This window comes from Lacerta agilis, chromosome 16 (genome assembly GCF_009819535.1).
Source record: "Lacerta agilis isolate rLacAgi1 chromosome 16, rLacAgi1.pri, whole genome shotgun sequence".
NCBI lineage: Eukaryota > Metazoa > Chordata > Lepidosauria > Squamata > Lacertidae > Lacerta > Lacerta agilis.
The window spans coordinates 18,406,176-18,424,948 of record NC_046327.1 but is presented as its reverse complement, the minus strand read 5'-3'; the positions used below and the strand labels follow the sequence as shown (position 1 = coordinate 18,424,948).

The following is an 18,773-nucleotide window of genomic DNA, read 5'->3' as shown; positions in this document are numbered from 1 at the left end:
GCTCAGTATGCAGAAATTAAGCAGATGTACAAATATTTGTCAAAACAGCCAAAGCCATTACAAAAAAATAAAATACATAAAGCAGAATGAAATCAAAAATGTGACAGGCAGAAAGAAATGGAAACAGGTGTAGCTTTCTCCATCCCCTCAACCTGCCTGTTGGGAAAAAGCTACCCTTCCTTCCATTTCTGCCTGCCACATCTGCATCAGCACAGAAACTGAGCCAGCGCTAAAGTTGGCGACCTGGTTTGAGCCACACACTGCCCACAATATCTCCGCAGCCAAAATGAAACACCGGGGAGTTTTAAAAGGTAGATTCCTGAGTCAGATCAACACTGCAGCACTGCACAAGTCTCCGAGCGGTACTTGGGAACTGCCTTCTGCACTATGCAGCCAGTCTCTGCTGTGCAGTCTCTCTCTCTCTCTCTCTCTCTCTCTCTCTCTCTCATTCACACATGGCACAGACACACACACACACACACACACACACACACTTTTGTGAAATGTGAGGAGTCACCTGATGTCCGTCAATGTTGTCTCCTCTTAACGAGCAGGCAGTAAAACTCTTCCTTCTATGGAAGATTCCCTCCCTCTCTCAAAGGATGGCACATTTATTTAAAACCATCGTCTGAGTATGGCTGCAGCTTGGGGTGCTAAACTGAACTACTTATTGCAGCACTGAAGATCTGAGGGACTTATTCACCTACCCATTATCTTTTTCTTTCTTTCTTTCTCCAAAGCCCATTTCTTTCCTCTCTTGGAGGAGAGAGCATCTCTGCTCGTTGGACAATGCTTTCTCAGAAATGCTTGGGGTTTCTTTATTTCACTTTCTATCTGTGGGCAAACGTGTTATTCATCCTCCTTCAAGGTAAGTTGCTTTTATCTTGTGTCTCTCTCCTCACCCCCATCCTGTCCTATATTTCTAGTTAGACATTTATAATGCTGGTGTTTAATCCTTTTGAATCCAGCTCAAAAGAAAAGATTGCTGTATGCATGCTTTTTTTTATTTGGAATGCCAGGTAGGTGACCCACATTCTTGGTTAAAGAGGCAGCTGTATTTATGAATGCAAAGAATGAGGTTTCTATATTCTATAAACTAGTTTAATTGAAGCGGAGGAGATGTATCTATCTGGAAATGAGATTATTTATTTGTTATTTATTGTTACATTTCTACCCCCATCTTTTCTCCAAGGAGTTCAAGGTGGGGTACTCACTCTTTTATCTTCACAACAACCCTGCGAGGGTTAGGCAGAAATCCTGCCGCAAAACACCAAACACAAGTGGCTATTTCAAAAGACGAAGTGGTTTTGTTTTGCAAGGGATTCTTGGCCTCTGTTTCTTCCACACAGACTGAACATAGGAAGCTCATCATTTGTTCATTTAGTTCGGTATTGCCTGCACACTGGCTGGCAGCAGCTCTCCAGGGTTTCGCTCAGGGGATACTGCCGGAAGATGCTTGGGGTTGAACCCTGACCTTCTACACACAAATCAGATGTTCTACCACTAAGCTGCTGCTAGAGAGGTGCAAGCCTGTGCACACCTCCTTGAGAGTAAACCCTATTAAACTCAGCAGAACTTACCTTTGAGCAAGGCTGCGTAGCATCTGGCTGCAAATGGCACTTTGTGGATCGGGGCCACCTGCCGAGAGAAAGGGGAGGACAAGGACCAAGGAAAAGAACCAGACGGATTCTCATACCAAAGTGCTACAGCCCCCCCCCCCCCAAAAAAAAACTGTTGTCGAGTCATGCTTGCCAAAACATGCAAGGCCCCCTTTGGGAGGCTGAATTTAAGATGAAGATCAATGCCGTTCTCACAGTTAGGGTGGCCTGATCTTGCTTCTCCGCCTTTAACAAAAACAGCAATGTGCACAAAAATTAACCTGGCGAACCTTGCAATGAAATGGATAATGGAAAAGGCTTTGCCTGCTTAATTTGATCAAGTCGGGCTGCTGTTGAAAACTTAGGAGCAAGACTGTGTTTTTTTAAAAGCAACACTGAAATGTCAGCAAACCCACTTACAGCTCATCGTTGTTAGCCAGCTATTCCCAAACTTTGTTTGTTTGTTTATTTATTTGTTTTGTTTTGTTTTTGCTACAGAGGCTGAGACTCAAGAAGTTGAGTTGAGTTGTCAACTTTCCCACCACCCTCTCCAAAAAAAATGTTATTTGCCTTTAACAGCAGCTTGTTCTCCAGACTATACTTGCCAATTGTCTGGCCTGCTCCTGTGTCTTCCAAAGTACCATAATGTACAGAAACCAGCAGGTGAAGCCTTTCTCAGCATGGAGATAGGCATTAACCCTTTTCTGATATGGTATCAACATGCTGAGGGGCAGTGAGGCAGCATTCTATGGGCACCTAACTTCAATGCACACAGTTATAGGTGCAGAGGCACTTTCAGACCTTCTAAGGACTTACACAGAGGCCAGATACAAGCATCCTTACTCTCCCTCTCCATGCATTCATATAACATCTGAAAAAAGTTATTGCACTCTCACTTGCTAACAGCTACCTTTTGGATTTTTCCCCTAAATTGAAAGGTGGGGTGGGTGTTTCCCAAATAAATAATGTTACAAAAGTTGGGTGCCTCCTCCTCCCTCTCTGCCAAGTGGTGGTAAGAGACCATGGGGTTCCAGGCATTCACTCAGGGTCTGTGGTCCTCTGGAAAACTGAGACATGGCAGAGAGTGCCGTAGCTTTAATAAATATGGCTTATTTGCCAATTTACACCTTCAGTCTGCATGGAGGAAGTCCAGATCTTAACAGCATGGTCATTTCAAGAGGGACTTGTACCGCACAGCCCTGCAGCCATAGAGTCCAAGGAATCTCTCCCAGCCAGCCTTCAGCCAGCCTGCCCAAGATGGATCCCAGTCCTTCTTCCTTCTTCTTCTTCCCAACAACTCTTGCTCAAGACTCTCTTTTCCTGTCGCCTCACACCCAGTTACCTTCGCAACCTTCCAAACCCCCAGTCTCTGCTCACACTTCATGGCAAAGGGGAAGGGCAGTTCTCTTGCATTGCCATTGGCTCTCAATGGCCCTGTATTGTTCCTTAATGGCCCTAGCTTGGCCAAGTCATTTTGCACAGGCTAGCCCAGGAATTCCTCTGCAGCTTGTCTTTCTCCCTTCACATCACAAATAGTCAACCACCCCCATGTATAACAATAATTAATATTCCTGATAAAAGCACAGGAGCCAGTGCCAGTAGAGCAGCTGGCTCTCTCATTTGCAAGTGAAGGAGGTGTTCCTTCAGTTACGCAGGCCTTGAGGCATGTAGGGCTTTAAGGATAAGCCCCAGCACTCTGAGTAGGAGCCAGTGGACCTGCCTGAGACCTGACAAGACCTGGTCCTAATACCTTGTTCCAGTTGTCAGCCTAGTGCAGGCATAGGCAAACTCGGCCCTCCAGGTGTTTCGGGACTACAACTCCCATCATCCCTGACCACTGGTCCTGTTAGCTAGGGATGGTGGGAATTGTAGTCCAAAAACATCTGGAGGGCCGAGTTTGCCTATGCCTGGCCTAGTGGCTGTGTTGTGTACTAACTGCAATTTCTGAGCGGTTCTCAAAGGCAGCCCTGTGTACAACACATCACAGGATCCTGTAGGTTGCCAGGTCAGGGATAAGTGAAGGTACAGGGAACCAGACAGAGGGCCTTCTCAGCAGTGGCACCCTCCATGTGGAATGTCCTCCCATCAGATGTCAAGGGGATAAAGAACTACACAACTTTAAGAATACTTCTGAATTCAGCCCTGCTTTGGGAAGTTTGGTGTTTTATTATGCTTTCATATTTGTTGGAAGCCACCTAGAGTGGTTGGGAAGACCTAGTTTGATGGGCAGGGTACAGATAACATTTTTATATTGTGGCCAGGCTACCTCTGTCCAGGAAGGACTACAAATGGTGCAGCTGCTTCAGCAGGTAGAAGGTGCTCCATGCCATTGAAGCTACTTGGGCCTCCAGTGCAAAGGCTGGATCGGTGTGCGCTCCCAGACCGACATTGATCCATGAGAGGGAGTGCAAACCTATCCAGCACAGGTTGCCTACCATCTCTCTAAACAAACGAAACCACCCAACATGCAACATCATTGGATGATACTGCTTCTGAGCAATCCATAGGCATGCATGAACCCCAGGCAGTGCCAGATTTACATATAAGCTAAACAAGCTATAGCTTAGGGCCCCACTCTCTTGGGGACCCCAAAAATATTTAAAGGGGGAAAAACTGGATGTACATTCCCAAAATATAAGATAAAAAACGAATAAAATAAAACCTACATACAGCAACAGTGTTTTGTGTTGTGTAGGCTCCTATGATGTACCTGTAAGTAATGGGCCCCGCCTGCTAGCCTGCTCCCTAAAATATCACTGGTTTGCTCATTTCTATATCAGTTACTTTGATAAAATACATATTTTGTTATGTGCAAATGGATTTAGATACCCATTACGTCCATGAATTACTATATAGCATATATTCAACACAAAAACAGTGACAATTTGTTGTTGACAAAGGACAGCTGGACATATAAAGGGCCCCATTACCTTCAGTAGCTTAGGGCTTCCTCAAACCTAAATCCGGCCCTGACTCCAGGCCACAGTTCAGCCAACCACACCCATTGTGTTGCCAGTGTTATTGATTGTGATACTGTCACACGTATGGATTCTTGGCCAGCCTTGTTGCCATGCATCCAGTTGTGTTTGTGTGTGAGAGACAGGTGCTTGCCAGGACCAAACCTCTCTGCTGCAGAATAATTCGGTGGTTTATCAGGCATTAATTCAGCATGCAGCAGTTAGTATTGTGATGTGATTAAAACCTTTAAAAGGTATGAATGAATATTCAAATGTCTGGGGCTTATATTATTATTATTATTATTATGATTATTATTATTATTATTATTATTCCACATTCTTGCCCTGTGTTCAGTGACTTCTTCCTTCTCCTATTTCCTTTTCTTACCTAGATGGCTTGGCATGCAAATCTGAAGAAAGGCTGTTTCAAAAACTCTTCTCCCGTTACAACCAGTACATCAGACCTGTGGAAAACGTGTCAGATCCAGTTACAGTGTATTTTGAAGTGGCAATTACACAGCTTGCAAATGTGGTAAGGCTAAGTGCGCAGTGCCAGCCAAATAGTTGTGCAACCCAGACTCCTGGTCATAGAAGTCTCACTCTTACCCAGGGGCTTCCGGCACATAGGTGAAAACCCTGGATGTGTAGCGTTCAGTGTGCCTGAAAAATTTCTCCATTCCCATCTTTGTGATTCATGAAGTGTTCCATGTATGCAATGGATCAGTTGACTTTTTCAACTTTCAACTTTCAAAAACGAGGGGTGCTAAAAAGTTGTAACATGATTTGGGAATTCCAAATATATTTTGCTTAAATTAATATAACTTTATAACCCCGCCCATCTGGCTAGGTTTCCCCAGCCACTCTGGGTAACTTAGTTTTCCTTGGTAAGTAAAATGTGTGTTGAATTGCATAGAAATCATTAAAATCATCCTGGAGAGAAGGAGGGCCAGGAGACAGAAGTGAGGCCGGCTGCTGAAGAATCCTGGGAATCTCCCCCTCCTGCTGTGGTCAGTTCTCCTCCCACCCCCTGGTCTCCCAGAACAAACAAGAGAAACAAGAAGAGCTAGGGTTGCCATACATCTACCTGTAGAATTTACCAGACATACCTGGAATACCACAGTCGGAAGCAGTGTCTGGGCGGAAATTGGGCAAAATGTCCAGGAAAATCCGGACGTATGGCAACCCATTTTGGCAGTGTCATTTTTGCCAGTTTTCCTTAAAAATAGCTCAAAAACGTCTTTAATTTAATTTAATTTAATTTAATTTTTTGCAATTTTGCCAAAAAGGCTCAACAACTTTTGTGTCCAGATTTTCACTTTTGAAATATGGCAACCGTAAAAGAGCAAAGGAGAGATTGGTTGCATACATATGCAGTCTATGACTGCTTGTGGGGGGGAACCCTGAAGAGGAGATGACTTAGGCAGCTGTGGGAAGGCAGGGACCTTCAGTCCTCGCAATTGCCTCATTGGGGGCAAGACCTACTGGGAAGAGTTGTTGGGATCACTGGGCCTGCGCTATTTCCCTTCCCCCCCCCTTTGAATAAAGAGTTAACTTCACTAATACCATGTTTTTTTATCGCTGACCTACATCTGACTCTGGATCCTGACAGATATATAAATGCAGGAGGTTATCATACATGTTAAGAGCATAACAACTGATTTGCTGGAATCAGTCCAAAAGTCTGCCTAGTCCTGCATCCTGCATCCAACAGTAACTAGCCAGATACCATTGCCAGTTCCCAAGCGTGACCTGTAGGCAACAGTCCAACTTTGTGGATAACCAGCGTTTAGAGATACATTGCCTCTGAATGTGGCAGTTCCATTTTGCCAGCATGGCTAATTGCTGTTGATAAGAGACCTTATGCTCCACAAATGTGCCTGATATCTCCTGTGCTGTTGTTCTGCCTGCAGTCAGGAGGGCATGTGGGAGCCTCTGAGGTTGCCTTCCATCCCCCCGCCTGCACCCTAAGGGACTGTGTGAAGCAGCCCCATGACACAACCGTAGGAGTAATTCATTTGCCCTCTTCTGTCTCTAGGATGAAGTCAATCAGATTATGGAAACCAATCTATGGCTGCGACATGTAAGTGGATATTTGTGCGCTAGGGTGTATTTCACATTAGTGTTGGGATTCAAAGTTATGGTTGGGGTGGCTTCCAAAACAGTTCCTGGGATAAGGAAGCAGGAATCGATTGTGAGGGGGGATCTTGCTGCCACAACATCCATAGTATAACCACTCATGGATTACCGTGGTGTTTATTATTATCAATATTATTTTGGTTTATTACCTGTCCTACACCCAAGGGACCCAGGATGAGTTACAAAAATGTGAAATACAGTCTGTGAGCCAGTCTGAGTTCTTATGATGAAGGGAGGTTTATTAATCTAATAAATTATTATTATTATTAAAAAGGTAAAGGGACCCCTGACCATTAGGTCCAGTCATGTCCGACTCTGGGGTTGCGGCGATCATCTCGCGTTACTGGCCAAGGGAGCTGGCATACAGCTTCTGGGTCATGTGGCCAGCATGACTAAGCCGCTTCTGGCGAACCAGAGCAGCGCACGGAAACGCCGTTTACCTTCCTACAGGAGCAGTACCTATTTATCTACTTGCACTTTTGGCGTGCTTTCGAACTGCTAGGTGGGCAAGAGCTGGGACCAAGCAACGGGAGCTCACCCCATCGCGGGGATTTGAACCGCCGACCTTCTAATCAGCAAGCCCTAGGCTCTGTGGTTTAACCCACAGTGCCACCTGTGTCCCATTATTATTATTGTTGTTGTTGTTGTTGTTGTTGTTGTTGTTGTTGTTGTTGTTATTATTATTATTATTATTATTATTATTAACTGGTTTTATTATGTATGGTAGATCCTTGTTGTATACTGCTTAGATGCTATGCGCTATACCAGGGGTCCCCAAACTAAGGCCCAGGGGCCGGATGCGGCCCAATCGACAGTGCGGGAATCAGTGTGTTTTTACATGAGTAGAATGTGTCCTTTTATTTAAAATGCATCTCTGGGTTATTTGTGGAACCTGCCTGGTGTTTTTACATGAGTAGAATGTGTCCTTTTATTTAAAATGCATCTCTGGGTTATTTGTGGGGCATAGGAATTCGTTCATTTTTATTTTTATTTTTCAAAATATAGTCCGGCCCCCCACAAGGTCTGAGGGACAGTGGACCGGCCCCCTGCTGATAAAGTTTGCTGACCCCTGTGCTATACGCTATAAAGCGGTATATAAATTATTAAAATATAATAAAACTAAATGAAAATATATGGGATTATTCTATTATATCTTCATAACAATAATCATATAATTTATTGTTTACACCCCACCCATCTGGCTGGGTTTCCCCAGACACTTTGGGCGGCTCCCAACAGAATATTAAAAACACGATAAAACTCCAAATATTAAAACTTCCCTAAACAGGGGTGCCTTCAGATGTCTTCTAAAAGTCAGATAGTTATTTACCGGTATTTCCTTGACATCTGATGGGTGGGTGTTCTACAGGGCGGGCGCCACTGCCAAGAAGGTCATCTGCCTGGTTGTCTAACACTGTTGTCTAAGGCAACACAGTGACATTCATGTTCAAGTGGTGTTTGAGCAGAAGAACATAAGAAGAGCTTGCTGGATCAGGCCACTGGCTCATCAAGTCCAGCATCTTGTTCTCATGGTGGCCAACCAGATACCTGTGGGGACACCGAAAGCAGGACCTAAGTGTAGCAGCACTTGGCCCACTTGTGATTCCCGGCAACTGGCATTCAGAGACAGTAGAGGTAGAACATAGCCATCATGCCCAAAAGCCAATCTCAAACATAGCCATCATGGCCAAAATCCAATCTCAAACATAGCCATCATGCCCAAAATCTAATCTCACTAAGCAAAGAGGCTTGGGGTGAAGGAAGAAATATCAACAAAATCCCTTAAAATCAAGCTGCAAGTGCAGAGTGAATTTTCTAGGATCCAAAAACTAGTTTTTTTCTCTCTTTTAGATTTGGAACGACTACAAACTACGGTGGAATCCAATGGAATACGAAGGGATTGAGTTTATCCGTGTGCCAGCAGATAAAATATGGAAACCTGATATTGTGTTATACAACAAGTACGAACTCTAGTTCCTCATCATTTTACAGCTTTTTTAAAAATCAAAACAAATCCAAATCCTTCTGTATTAATATTGCATGGTACAACTTAAGGCTGCCTTGTGTTTGCATTTCCAGTGCCGTCGGAGATTTCCAGGTTGAAGGGCGGACCAAAGCTCTTCTCAAATATGATGGTACCATCACATGGACGCCACCCGCCATCTTTAAAAGCTCCTGCCCCATGGATATTACCTTCTTCCCCTTTGATCACCAAAACTGCTCCCTGAAATTTGGGTCGTGGACTTATGACAAAGCTAAAATTGACCTTCTTATTGTTGGTTCCAAAGTGGATATGAATGACCTTTGGGAGAATAACGAATGGGAAATCGTTGATGCTTCTGGCTATAAACACGATATCAAGTACAACTGCTGTGAGGAGATCTACACCGACATAACCTACTCGTTTTATATCCGAAGGCTGCCCATGTTCTACACCATTAATCTGATCATCCCCTGCCTATTCATTTCATTCCTGACTGTGCTGGTTTTCTACCTTCCATCTGACTGTGGAGAGAAAGTGACCCTTTGCATCTCTGTCCTACTTTCTTTGACAGTGTTCCTGTTGGTAATCACGGAGACAATCCCCTCTACCTCTCTGGTAATCCCTCTGGTTGGAGAATACCTGCTGTTCACCATGATATTCGTGACTCTCTCTATCGTCGTCACTGTCTTTGTACTGAACATCCACTACAGGACTCCGATGACTCACACAATGCCCAAGTGGGTCAAAACTGTTTTCCTCCGTCTCCTGCCCAAAGTCCTGATGATGAAGAGACCCGTCCAGAAACATATCGAAGCCCAGCCTAAGAAAACCAAGAAAAATGGTGCCGCTAAATCCAGCAAGCAAAAGGCTGATGACCCAGGGGAAGCGAAAGTCTACAACGAGCACAGATGCTGCCACTGCGACAAACCCAGTGAACCGTCCATGGGTAAGAAAAGGAAACCAAGCCACCAGTCGGCTAAATGGGGGGCTGAGCAAGCAGAATACTCCCCTGAGGTCAAAGAAGTAATTAACAGTGTCCAGTTCATCGCAGAAAACATGAGAAGTCAGAATGAGACCAAAGAGGTAAGCGTTCTGGTGTCTTGAGAATGAATTTGTATCTGAGAACCAGCAGCTGAATTACAGAGGTCGGCCTTCCCCAACACGGTACCCTCCAGCTGTTGCTGGACTATAGCTTCCATCATGCTTGACCATTAGCTGGGGTGGCTGTGTCTGATGGGGGTTATAGTCCAACAACAGCTGGACGGCACCTAGTATTGGTCAAAAGTCCCCAAAAGTCCTCAGTATACCTGAAGGAGCATCTCCACCCCCATCGTTCAGCTCAGACACTGATGTCCAGCTCCGAGGGCCTTCTGGTGGTTCCCTCACTGCGAGAAGGGAAGTTACAGGGAACTAGGCAGAGGGCCTTCTTGGTAGTGGCACCCGCCCTGTGGAACGCCTTCCCACCAGATGTCAAGGAAATAAGCAACTATCTGACTTAGAAAACATCTGAAGGCAATCCTGTTTAGGGAAGTCATTAATGTTTAATTTTTTTATTGTGTTTTTAATATCCTGTTGAGAGCCGCCCAGAGTGGCTGCGGAAACCCAGCCAGATGGGCAGGGTATAAATATATCATCATCATCAATAAATTTAGTGCATAACACAAGCAATGGCAGAAGGCTCAAGACCTTGATTGGTGCTAGCCCTGGTGCCTAGTTCTCAGGGCGTCAATATGACTGTGAGGGAAATGGTGAAGGCCTTTTTACGGAACAAACAGTGACACTCCCTGAAATGAAATGCAGCTCCTTCCAGTGTAGCTCTGCAGAACTCCAGAAGAGAGGGGAAGCATTGCTAAATGGGTACATGCCCAGTGTCACACTGATGAGCAGGCACCGATGTCAACGGAAAGGGTAGTTCCTCAGGGGGGTGAGGCTTAAGGTGTGCTGTTTCTGGGGATTCTTGATCAGGGGTCCCTGGTCCAAGGGGCACCTGACTGACAGACTCTGGCTTGGCGCTGGGGCCTAGACCTGAATTTAGAGCACCTCCACAGTTTGCATCAGTGGTGTTCCTGATCCAGGTGATTCTTAGGAACATGGGAAGGTGGCTACCGTGTTTCTCCTAAAATAAGACACCGTCTTATATATTTTTTCGCTCAACAAAACACAGTATGGCTTATTTTCAGGGGATGTCTTATTTTAACCGTGTCGCATCGGTACGCTGCATAGCCACGCCTCTCCAGGCTGTTTTAATGGGAGGTACCACGTCACTATGGCTTATTTTCGGGGTATGGCTTATTTTTGGGGAACGGCTTATATTTCCAAATGCATAGAAATCCTGCTATGGCTTATTTTATGGCTATGGCTTATTTTAGGAGAAACAGGGTAATGCCTGTGAGCAGAGGCACTTAAATAAAGCTGATGGAGGCTGTGTACATACATACACACACAGAGAGGGGGGGGAGGGAGGGAGGGAGTGTATCCTGGGAACAATACCAAGTCAGGCCATTGGTCCATCTAGGTCAATATTATCTATGTTGACTGGCAGCAGCTCTGCAAGGGTTCAAATATGAGTCTTTTCCCAAACCTACCTCATAACCTCCAACATTTCTCTGATGTAAATAGGGATGTCCCAGGGGAAAGAGGGACATTCCAGAATCAAATCAGATACCAGGATAGCTTCTGTAAATCTGGGACTGTCCCTGGAAAATAAGGGCACTTGGAGAGCGTACCTGTTTATGCTGGGGGTTCACCCTGGGACCTTCTATATGTCAGTCAGACGTGCTGTGACTGAACTACAGCCCTTCCCCTTCTTCCTCAGAGTCCTGGCTGTCGCTGATTTTAAGGCTCATGTCATAACAGTAGTCTTCCAGTGTCTAAGAACCGCAGCCGCCATTTATTTTATCTCAGAGCCCTTGCTATGATATGAAGGTGCTTCCATCTCCCACCGTCCCCAGATCCCATCTGTCTTGTGTACTTAGGCTAGAAGCATTTCGGTGTTTGGCTTCTTTCTGAGAAGTGGAAGCACAGCGGGGATGTTAATCTCAGTAGGATCCTTGAACAGCTGTTGTAATGTAAATAATGCAATTACTATGGGAGCTGTTGAGGGAAGAAAGCTCCCTATGGTTTCAACAGAAATGAAGAATGCACCTCAGGGAACAAGCCTGTGATTTTATGTGGGCTGCACTGCAATGATTATCCATACCAGGAAAGCTTTTCCATTTTAGAAAGGAAAAAAGCATCTAATGCAAGTGCGAACGTTTTACACGACATGTTCCCTTTTCCTTCAGCCTTCACCTCTGGGCTATCTGATCCCCAGGGCTCTTGTGATCTCCCTAACACAGGGCCCCCTCTCCCCACTGAAATTAGGCTTGAAGAAGCATTCTGTTGGTGTCAATAGAAGAGGCTGTGTTGTGTGCTTAATTGCAGCATGTGTGTGGTACCCACAATTGTCTCTCTCTGGTTTTGTAAACGGACCACGGGCCCAGAAAGGTTGGCAACCCCTGTTGTACTGTATTGAAAAGGGATTTGTTGTGGAGAGAGAGAGAGAGAGAGAGAGAGAGAGAGAGAGAGAGAGAGGGTGAGTATCCTGGGAACAATACCAAGTCAGGCCATTGATCCATCTAGGTCAATATTATCTGTGTTGACTGGCAGCAGTTCTCCAAGGGTTCAAATATTAGTCTTTTCCCAGACCTACCTCATAACCTCCAACATTTCTCTGATGAAAATAGGGATGCCCTATTCCATCATCATCATCATCATTTTATTATTTATACCCCACCCATCTGACCAGGTTGCCCAGACACTCTGGATCTGTCCCTCTGCCTCTTCCCTGTTCCATATGGGCATAACTATCAACAAATTATTAAATAGTCTTATTAAATAGTCGCATGACTCTCCGTCTGCCCACCTACTCCCCCTGCACCGCTCTTCCAGCGCTAGCAGGAGAGGCACTGTCAATTGACTGCATTTGGCAAGCTTGCAACATTTTGCCCCAGTATGTAGTTACCTGCCTACTGGGATAATGCCACTTTGCCAGGTTTGAGGTGAAAAAAACAGTGGCTTTTTGACATCAGCAACCATTGTACCAATCTCCAGCTTCATCTCATACCTATTTGTATGTCTAGCAATCTACAAACGCAACACTAATGACAGGGGGGAAAGACTGTAGTACCCATTTCAGGTTTTAGGGGTCCTTGGGCAAAGTTTCCTCAGTAAATTCCCTTCTTGGGAGCTCTCCGCTTCCTCGACACTCTTTCCACTGCCCCTTTCACTCGCCTCTCCCTCTAGGCCCAGTTTGTACCACTTTCTGGAGGAAAAAGCTTGCAGCGGCTCCTTCTCCTCCTCCTCCTCTATCCTCTCACTGCTTGCTCACTTTGAGTGGGCAGATGAACAAGCAGAAGTAGCAAGAAGGTGGAGTAGCAGGGCTAGGAAGCTCTGGGATTAAGCAGTCAACCCACTGCCAGGAATGGGTTTCAGCAAGTCGCTGACATTGCCAATCCCTATACACTGGCCATCCTGGAAGTTAAGGATCAGGTGTGGAGATGGGCACCCACTGGTAAGCAGCAACCAGCAAAACTCCTTCTTATCATTGGGTGGGCATTTTGCTGCTAGTTAAATAACACTGTTTTGTGGGGACATCTTTGTAAGTAAACAAACGGGAGCAACAGCTTTTAAAAATGGGACTCAGCAATTATGCTAATAGGTTTGCGTATTTAAATGGATAAATATTTCATGCTAAGCAGGGTATCGTTTGCTTTGGCATGAAGACACTGAATATGCACTTAGAAGTTCTACAGAAATGGAGGCCTTCATCCCAGGATGGTGGTCAATCAATGTAGCCCTATTGAATTCTGTAGAGCTGTGCTGATGCAAGGGAACAAAGGCGCTGTCTTGAAAGACAGCCAAAAGACACACATAGGGTTGAAATGGAGCTTTGGGGCCAAGCCTGGATTAACCATTATGCTAAGTAAGCTACAGCGTAGGGTCCCAGTCAGTTTGGGGTCTTTGCCTGTAGTGGAATTACTGGAAAGCTTCCAAATGCAGAGAGAGGATGACCATCTTCCACCTTGCTCTTTCCACTGAGCTCTTTGAAGAGTGCACTGTAATAAAACAGAACAGTAGCTGTACTTCCTGGAAGAGGGAAATTGACATTACTGGTAGCCCTGGGAACAAAATAACAGGCAGGCGTTTTATGAGCAAATGGACCTAACATGGACCTTTGAGTGATTTCATCTGTATTCCCAGTTGTCATTACCAAATATGAGTGTGGGTCTGAGTGGACTTAGCAGGAAGCATTAAAGCAGGAGGTTTTAGTCAGCCATATCTCACTCAGTTGTCAAGCTGATGCCACAATAAATTAATTAGTCTTGAAGGTCCTGGGGGACTGTTTTTGTGTGCATTTAGCATTCTTCATCCAAGTGGCTCTCCAGTAAAACTAGTGGCAATCAGGTTTAAAGAGAATGTCATTTATGTATAAGTCCAGGGCTCCAAAACATGGTTCACAATCCTCTAATACAGCCTTTGCCAATGTGGTGCTCTCCAGATGTTTTGGGGTTACTTGTTCCCATTAGCCACAGCTGTGTTGGCTGGGGCTGAGGAAAGTTGTAGTCCCAAACATCTGGAAGGCACCAGGTTGGGGAAGGCTTCCTGAAAAGGACATTGCTGTTCAGCTTTGTTTGGACCTCTAAATCACACACACTTTCTCTCTGTTGGTCTAAAACAGCTAAAGATGGAGGGTATCTGATGCTTGCCTTAAAGAAAGTTTCCTAATACTGTACAATTATTCCAAAATGGGCATAGCATTGGACCTGAAGTCAGCATGGTTTCAGCTAAGCTTCTTGAATTCAGTGATACTAGAACGTGTCAGCGCTTCACAATGCTCCAGTTTCATGTGCATCTTCACAAAACAGAAGCTGGAAAACGTCACAATTGAATGGGCAAAACAGTTCTTTCAGCAGAACCTCAAACTGATACAGTACATTAATGTTTTATTACCTGGGAAAAGTTGGATTCTGTCTAAACCTAGCACATTAAATATGATATGTCTTCTTGTGTGTTTACAGGTGGAAGATGACTGGAAATATGTTGCCATGGTAATTGACAGAGTGTTCCTGTGGGTGTTCATAATTCTCTGTGTATTTGGGACTGCAGGATTATTCCTACAGCCCCTGATAGCAGACACATAATTCCCTGACTGTTCAAGTTTTGCTCCACGTGTACCTTTCAGTTTTATATTCTAGTCGCCCGCCTGCAGTAGAATGTCTGCTTTCACCTCAGGTCAAAAGAGCAATGTTTTCTTCTTTATTTCTATTGGCTTTCACATTTTCCACCCTCAGGGAACCTTGTCCACATTGGCTTGCTCATTGAGGAACCTTTGCACATCTGCTATGGTACCCTGGCTTGTTGTAAATGATTCTAGATTGTGCAGCTCATTCATACCCATTGAGCACTGAGTGGGCTTATTGGCCAGCTCATCATTCTCCACTGGTGAACAAGGAGTATGTTCTGGAGCACATCACCTGCTCCACTTTGACCACACATTGCTTCTACACTATGAATGAATGGTTCCTGGTAAGCTTCTAGGGAACCCTGTTTGAAAATATGTCATTAGGCATATCATCTACAGTAAGAAGTAGATTAGATTTTTAAAAAGTGGCTCATTTGCAGGCTCTTGGTGCATTGTTTCTTTGAAGAAACTAGTTCAAGGTGAGCCAAACAAGAACCAGCTTGAACAAGCATGGCTATATGATTAGGAGAAAATGTTCCCAGCCACCCTACTTCCACGTTTGCAAGCATTTTACAAAAAGAATCCACTGGAGATGTGTTATCCATCCTCCAAGTGAGAGCTCATCTGCACTTCCGCTCGTGCCAATTGACTCCCTCCTTTCCAAAGGAAGAACTGCTCTTTAGTGATAGATTGGAACAAAAGGCAATCTGGAGAAAACCCAAATTGCTGTTTGCTCTGACTGAGCACTAAAGAGCAGTTTCCCCCCTCCCACAGGGGAAAGCAGTGGGACAATAGGAAATATGGAGGAGACCTAACAAAATAAAATAAAGTGTGCTAGTCAGCCTAAGGAAGCTACCCACACAATATTAATTGTTTGACTGTTTTGGAATCAAGTTCTTCTGTGATTGTAAACATTACAAAATGCTTCTGACTAGCCTAACAGGATTCTAAGACATACTAATGGCATGATTCCTCAGAGGCGAATTATAACCATGGAGCAAAAACCAGTCACATCTGTTTATGAGCTTTCCCTTAGATGGGAGGAGAGCCCTGAAGACTTTCAGAAGCCTGCTAATTTGCAAACATGCGAAGAGAGGGTGTTGGAAGGAAGTAGACTCCTAAAGCAATCGGCAAAACCACTAGCCCTACAAGCTCAAGGATCCTTCATCATCAGCCAATGGCTGCAAATCACAGCTCACTTACTCAGCCTTGCTCTTTGTGTGCCCAAATTCAAGACAATTTATTTTCCCACCAGCAACACGCAAGCAGAACAGGTAGACTGTCCATTACGAGAACATCTGCAGCTCTCAGCTCCCACAAAGGAAACACCATTGATCCTTTCCGACTCTTAGCATGCAACAAAAGATGGCTGCTTCAACAGCCCCTACATGTATATATGTCTGTGGGAAAGCAGCCCCACATTTGCTTGGTCAATGGCTAGATTCACCTATAGGGACCTATCTTTATTCTACGTATATCCTTGGGGAATACACATGAGGATGTTGTACAGCAGGACTAGAAAGAAAGTAGATTGGAGATCTACTAGTAGAACAGGGGGTGATTTGCAGCAGGCTGATAACTTTTTAGAAACTCCCATTTAGAAAAGAACAATAGCAACAGCAAAAAGGTGTCCCCTGCCTCCCCCCCCCCCACAAACACACCTTGCAAAAGAAAGAAAGAGCAATGGTTGTTATTTGGTGTGTAGTAACTCAGACGTCAATTCCATACATTATATAGGAAGGCTATCCCACTCATGGGGTACTGTAGGTAACGGAATCATCCTGTAGGTAACTCTGCAATGGCTACTGTCCCCACCTACCACCCCGAGACATTATTTTGTACCTAACTTTAGCTGGCAGATTTTGTGCGGGCCAGAAAAAACATGAAGTAGCTTGTGCATGCCTGAAGTCCCATGATGGTTGCACTAGACCAGTGTTTGGGACTGACAAGGAGTATAGACAGGGAACAATGTTGTGGTTTGCATCCTACACTCTGCTTATTCTTCCAGTGTAGTTAATATGACACTAGTACCGTTACTTGCTTATGCGGGAGAAACCTGAAATATATTAAGCACGCAATATATTACACACATGGTGGCTGCAATCCAGCACAGACTTAGATGTGATAACAAATGGTTTTACACATGCCTAACACTGTGCTGAGCTTATGGTGACCGATGCAGTTCTGACTTTCATGATTTCCTCCATTCTCAGTATTTATTGTTTTGTTTGGAATATGTTTGTATTTTTCTACAATATGTCACATATTTAAGTAGCTTCAAATAAAAAAAATTAAAAGCAGTTTATTAAGCATTCATGTTATTTAAAATAGCCGTGCTGTTTTCTGCTTTAAAAGTCTAAGAACGAATTCACACTAACTACTTTTTTAAAAAAAATGCAAGCACGGCTAAGATTCGCACCCAAAAGGCCATGCTTGCTGGGACTGATGGAAGTTGTAGTCCAAAACATCTGGAGGGCACCAGGTTGGGGAAGGATGTTATAGGATTGTGCACAGTTGGACTGGAGTGATACCTTTTCCTTAGTTCATAATCAACATAAAAACTATATTGTGTCAGTTAATAGGATGGGTGATACCAACTCTATATGGCTTTTTTCCCCCATGGAAACTCTCTGGTTATAAATCTGGAGTATAATTTAGTGATATTCCATTTAAACTCCCCAGAGAAATTGGCCTTTCAATATATAAAAAATATAGCCATATTCCTGCTTACTTTGACCCTATCAACACGACAGTTTTATATTGCTTTTTATCACTGAGTTAAGGTTTCTTAAAAATATATCTCAAGTCTCATGACCATAAAATTAGATCAGATCATTGGTTAATCAGCCCCAGCCTTTTAATTAAATCACTGCTGATTGCTCAGAGATTTGACTTAATTAAATTAAGATGCTATGGAATAATTTCACACCATTTTGCTGTTTCAGAGAGGCTGTTTCGAGTTAACCCTGCCCTGCTCAAGTTTTTTACTAAATGTAGCTTAAGGTCCTTAAATTTATCTCAGTGGAGTTTCATGTGCCCGTCTACATAGGTTTCCCTCTACCTGGCACCCTCCAGATCAGGGGTAGGCAACCTAAGGCCTGTGGGCCAGATGCGGCCCAATCGCCTTCTCAATCCAGCCCACAGACGGTCCGGGAATCAGCGCGTTTTTACATGAGTAGAATGTGTCCTTTTATTTAAAATGCACCTCTGGGTTATTTGTGGGGCATAGGAATTCGTTCATTTCCCCCCCTGAAAATACAGTCTGGCCCACCACATGGTCTGAGGGATGGTGGACCGGTCCATGGCTGGAAAAGGTTGCTGACCCTTGCTCCAGATGTTTAGGACTACAATTCCCATCAGCCCTGAACTTTGTCCATGCTGGGAGAGAGGTGCACGAGGTTGGAGAAGGTTGGTTGACACCATTGAGGACCTGACTACTGGAATGTACGGTTCACACTTTTATGTATGGGTAATACAACACTGATGGATGCCATGTTTTATTTACCCTGCTATTGTTGCCTATTATACTTCATGTTACTGTGTGGGATGTTGTTGTTTCACAACTAACAGTTATTTCTCAAAATGTAGACCCCTTTGCTTAGTATAACGCACAGAAAAGCAGGATGTTCATATATTTCATCCAGGGCTTTGCACACAGTTTCTTCTAAGCACTGTGAAATTAGAGGCGGCATCTGAAATTGAACATTAGATATCAATAGAGAATAGCAAAGATGGTCTGGAGAGCAGCCATGCACCTGGGACTGGCCGTATGTGGGGCAAGTGGCAATGTCACACTCCACTGATGCTGATGCTCCACAAGGACAGAGGGGGAAAGAATTATATGAAAATTAGCCCCAAGCACTTGGCTGCCTTAG

General features: G+C 44.4%; 1 protein-coding gene across 1 annotated transcript; it reads left to right on the top strand.

Annotated features, from left to right (window-relative positions):
- The first annotated feature begins 487 nt into the window (after positions 1-487).
- CHRNA6 (cholinergic receptor nicotinic alpha 6 subunit) lies at positions 488-15,278 on the top strand. The gene is made up of 6 exons (XM_033173788.1): positions 488-868; positions 4,948-5,087; positions 6,591-6,635; positions 8,543-8,652; positions 8,771-9,758; positions 14,735-15,278. The coding sequence occupies exons 1-6, from the start codon at positions 790-792 to the stop codon at positions 14,855-14,857; spliced, it is 1,485 nt and encodes a 494-aa protein (XP_033029679.1). The 5' UTR covers positions 488-789; the 3' UTR covers positions 14,858-15,278.
- Positions 15,279-18,773: the final 3,495 nt, after the last annotated feature.